The sequence below is a fragment of the Camelina sativa genome, chromosome 11 (genome assembly GCF_000633955.1).
Source record: "Camelina sativa cultivar DH55 chromosome 11, Cs, whole genome shotgun sequence".
Classification (NCBI taxonomy): domain Eukaryota; kingdom Viridiplantae; phylum Streptophyta; class Magnoliopsida; order Brassicales; family Brassicaceae; genus Camelina; species Camelina sativa.
In genome coordinates, this window is record NC_025695.1 from 3,947,745 (window position 1) to 3,951,469 (window position 3,725).

Sequence of the window (3,725 nt, forward strand, 5' to 3'; positions counted from 1 at the left end):
AAAAAAAAAAAAAAAAAAAAGTAAATCCAGTCCACACTGAGTGTGTGTGTGTATGTGCGTCATCACTTTTAAAGATGTGTACCGTACACATCAAACACTAAAATACATGAAGCATCTCAGTATTTTTTTACATGGATCTGCTTAAAACTGAGTTTTATTAATTTACCTACATTAACAAACCATTTATTATTATCAAAATAAAACTGCAAAACAGAACAAAAAAAAATGTAAACCAATAATTTGAAACCGAAATTTGCACTCTCTTTTTTCTTTCTTTTTGTTAAATAAAATAAAGATACCGTGTAAATGTTTGACTAGTCCAAAAAGAGAGAGAGAGAGAGAGAGAGAGAGAGAGAGAGAGAGGGATGAATGAGTAGCAACGAGTCAAATTGTCTGAGACAAGAATAAATTCTCTTGTTTTCCCTTTTTCAGCTTTTTTCTAATTATAGTTTTCAATTTTTTGTAATTAATTTTTAATTTTTGGTCACAAAATAATACTAAAAGCGACAGACCAAAAAAAAAAAGAAAGGGGAAGAGAGTGAAGTGTGAGCAGGTGAGAACCCAACCAAACTCCTCTGTCAATCAATAAAACCTCTCAAAGTTGGAACCTTTCAAAGCTTTTGTCTTCTTCTTCATAGTCACCGCTCCTTGACTTGACCAATACAACGATGCTCTGTATCAAAGCCGAAGCTCTTTATGAAGAAGATCATCACACCACCCCTGCTGCTTCCTCTTCTTCTTCTTCTCCTACCACCGATCGTAGCACCGCTAATGCCACTTTTCGTCTTCCCATCAATTGGTTCTCTCTCTCTCTCTCTCTCTCTCTCTCTCTCTCTATTCTAAATCTACTTCTTCTTCTTTAACAATGCTCGATATTTGTTTTTTTGGTTTGCTGATGTGTTCCGTTACAGGGGAAGCTCGATCCGGAGGTATTTGAAGAAGTCTGGTACATTTTCAAGAAGATCTTATTCCTCTGGAGATGGCTCTTTGTATTTTCCTGATCTCGATGTAATGTTGCCTCTTTCTCTCTTTATTATATACACCTTTCACTTTTTATCTTTTTTCTTGGTTAGTATGCTCTAAATCTAGGGTTTCAAGGGGTTTAAGGTCACACCAAATGTTTGAATTTGCTTTCTTTCTTTTTGTTGTTGGCAGCAGGAAAGCAAGATGCTTGATCAAAGTAGTAGTAGATTTGAAGGAAAGAGCAAGTTATGGTACAAATGTGAGCTTGAACAAGATGTAAGTGAGTCAGATCCCACACCTCACACTATATATCTTGTGAAGTCATCTGCTGGGTTTTTGTTTGTCACTTCTTAGAAGTTTTCTCATCTATACAGCTAAGATTACATTTAAAGAAACCATAGAAAAAAGTTTGATATTCTTGTGTTTCCATCCTTTAATTCTCTTTATGTACTACTACTGGTACTAGATTGTTAATGATATATTTGGGATTGGTACAGGTCAAGAGACTGCAGCAGCAGTTACAAGAGGAGATCAACTTACGGTTAGCTCTTACAAGCGCAGTTGAGCATTCTAGTTCTCCTTTCATGGATTCGCCTTGTGAACTTCCAGATAAGGTCAATCCTTTCTCCAACATATATCTTCTTTTGTTGTTTTCGCTATTGAATTTCTTACAAAACATTATAAGAAATTTACAGGCACAAGAGCTTTTGGACAGCTTAGCAATACTGGAAATCACGGTGTCGAAGCTTGAGCAAGAATCAGTTTCCTTGAGATATCTACTTAGGCAAGAGAAAAACGAGCGGCGTCTCACTGAGATTCTACAAAAGAAGTCTCATTATTCTGCACCCTCAAAGTTCACTGGTGCCCAAAGTTTCCCTAACAAGTTGGTATGACTCTATTTTAAGTTTTGTGCATTTGTTTGGTTATAGTGTCTAAACAGACTATTCCTTCTGATTTCACAGGTGACAAGGAAAAAAGAGTATAAACAAGTTGTCTCTGTGGATAGTACTGAAGCTTTGCAAGTAGAATGAAGAAGGAAAGAGTGATTAATTTGATCTTAGGCATAGCCATATTGGCTGATCAACTCCATGAGCTAAAAATCTTTCTCCTCTGAGTCAAAGAGATTTGTAAGTGTCTTCATCCCTCTGGCTTCTGGTGCTAGAATCGCCTTTCAGACTCACCCGAGCTGGTCCCTGAACATCTCTCCATCAAGAACTCTTAAATCTAAGGAAGGATACACAGATCTTTTTACTCGGCTCAATTCTATTATTGCTTAGCAAATGTGGCAAAATTAGATAAGTTAATGTGGGGTAAGGTTGAAAGGACAGTTTATGCCCCTGCAGGAGCAGCAAGTAGGAGGAGCTTGTATTCTGTTTTTAAACATAATGCATTGTGTGGTAGGGTTCATAACCACTAAGGGGATTATTGGTTGTATAAGTATAAGTCGTCCCCCTTTGATTTAAAGTAAAGTAGATAAGTCTTCACCCCTCTGGCCTCTGGTGCTAGAATCGCCTTTCAGACTCACCGAGCTGGTCCCTGATCCAGTGTAATCATCATATGAGTTGTAACAACCATATTAATATCAAAACCAGAGAGCATACACATAAAAAAGGCCACAAAAACATAACACAAAACAAATCTTGAAAGCCCATCAAAATCGTAAACCGGCCCTGCTCTGTTTTTTCGACTTAGCAAAAAAAATGGTGGGGAGTGATATCCGATTTTAAGCACGGACTACTGCAAAACGATAAGATAAGAAGAAGATAAGGTTTTGACGTTTTGTTATTAAAATGTTAAAGAAATCGTAAAGATTTGTTCCCATCATTATATAAGGGGTAATAATTATACACGTAATTAACAGTGCTTAGTAAGTAAGTTGATACGTCATGCCTACTTTTTCAGGTTATTTTTACATCCCTGTCTATTTATATGTTTGAAGGTTACATTTACGCCATTTTTATAGAGACAACACGAGGAGTGTTCTTAGTCCAAAAAAAATAGAAAAATAATGAATAGTGGCTAAGAACATTTTTTTTAGTTCTTGATATAGAACTGATCTTGGCTTACTTCTAAGCTGACGTGGCAAGCTGTGAATGAATATAATTTTTTGCAAACAATTTTTCACAAATTAAAAGAGAATCTGATTGAGAATGTATGGAATAAATTTGGACATTAAACTATATATTAATTAAATAAAATGTTTGTATGTTTTAATTAAGTAATATGTTTTTTTTTATCTTTAATGTTTTTGTTGTTTCATAAAAATTTGGTATTGTATTTTGAATTTTAGTAAAAGTTTTATAAATTTGCAATTTAAATGTTATTTTATAAGTTTTTCTAGTTGTAATATATTTAAGAATATTATATTATTAAATCTTATTATCTTAAACACATGTTCTCCCCATAACTAATTTTTTAACAAAAGATTTAACTACTGATCTTATATTATTTTCATAATATTTTTACTCTAACAACACTCAAAACTGCTGCCCTGTAAAAATGCCCTTAGGCAAAAAAAAAACTCAAGAGACACATAAAGGAGGCGAGAGAAAAGAGATGGAGAAGATTATGGAAGTAGCGTATGGCGCATCAGTGAAGGCGGCTTTGACGTTGTTGGAGATGAATCTGTTGCCTGATCTTGTCATTAGGCGGCTGACGCGGCTACTTCTGGCCGGTCGACTCCGTTCCGGTTACAAACCCACGGCTGAGATGCAACTCTCCGATCTCCTCCGTTTTATTGACTGTAAGTGAAACTATATAAT

The 3,725-nt window shown here is 35.3% G+C and overlaps 2 protein-coding genes across 4 annotated transcripts in view; both read left to right on the plus strand.

The window, feature by feature from the left end:
* On the plus strand, positions 510 to 2,447 carry LOC104721504 (rho GTPase-activating protein 6). Of its 3 annotated transcripts, none has more exons than XM_010439499.1 (6): positions 510 to 799; positions 912 to 1,008; positions 1,156 to 1,239; positions 1,461 to 1,577; positions 1,659 to 1,850; positions 1,926 to 2,447. In XM_010439499.1, exons 1-6 carry the CDS (start codon positions 669 to 671, stop codon positions 1,992 to 1,994), a joined length of 690 nt encoding a protein of 229 aa, XP_010437801.1. In that variant the 5' UTR covers positions 510 to 668; the 3' UTR covers positions 1,995 to 2,447. The 3 variants fall into 3 exon arrangements, with proteins under 3 accessions (XP_010437801.1, XP_010437803.1, XP_010437802.1); XM_010439501.2 differs by having other exon boundaries at positions 1,659 to 1,846; XM_010439500.1 differs by having other exon boundaries at positions 1,159 to 1,239.
* Positions 3,441 to 3,725, plus strand: part of LOC104721506 ((S)-coclaurine N-methyltransferase-like) — a 2,851-nt gene continuing 2,566 nt past the window's right edge. Inside the window, exon 1 of the mRNA XM_010439504.2 lies at positions 3,441 to 3,706. Within this exon, the coding sequence (XP_010437806.1) occupies positions 3,463 to 3,706 (244 nt within the window). The 5' untranslated portion in view covers positions 3,441 to 3,462. The remainder of the gene's footprint in view (positions 3,707 to 3,725) is intronic.

What these genes read in the sequence shown, in the direction of transcription:
- LOC104721504 (XM_010439499.1), top strand. Translation starts at nt 669, where the DNA reads ATGCTCTGTATCAAAGCCGAAGCTCTTTATGAAGAAGATCATCACACC. An exon ending in TTTCGTCTTCCCATCAATTG is followed by an intron (nt 800 to 911) that starts GTTCTCTCTCTC and finishes GTTCCGTTACAG; the next exon opens with GGGAAGCTCGATCCGGAGGT. An exon ending in AATGTGAGCTTGAACAAGAT is followed by an intron (nt 1,240 to 1,460) that starts GTAAGTGAGTCA and finishes GGATTGGTACAG; the next exon opens with GTCAAGAGACTGCAGCAGCA.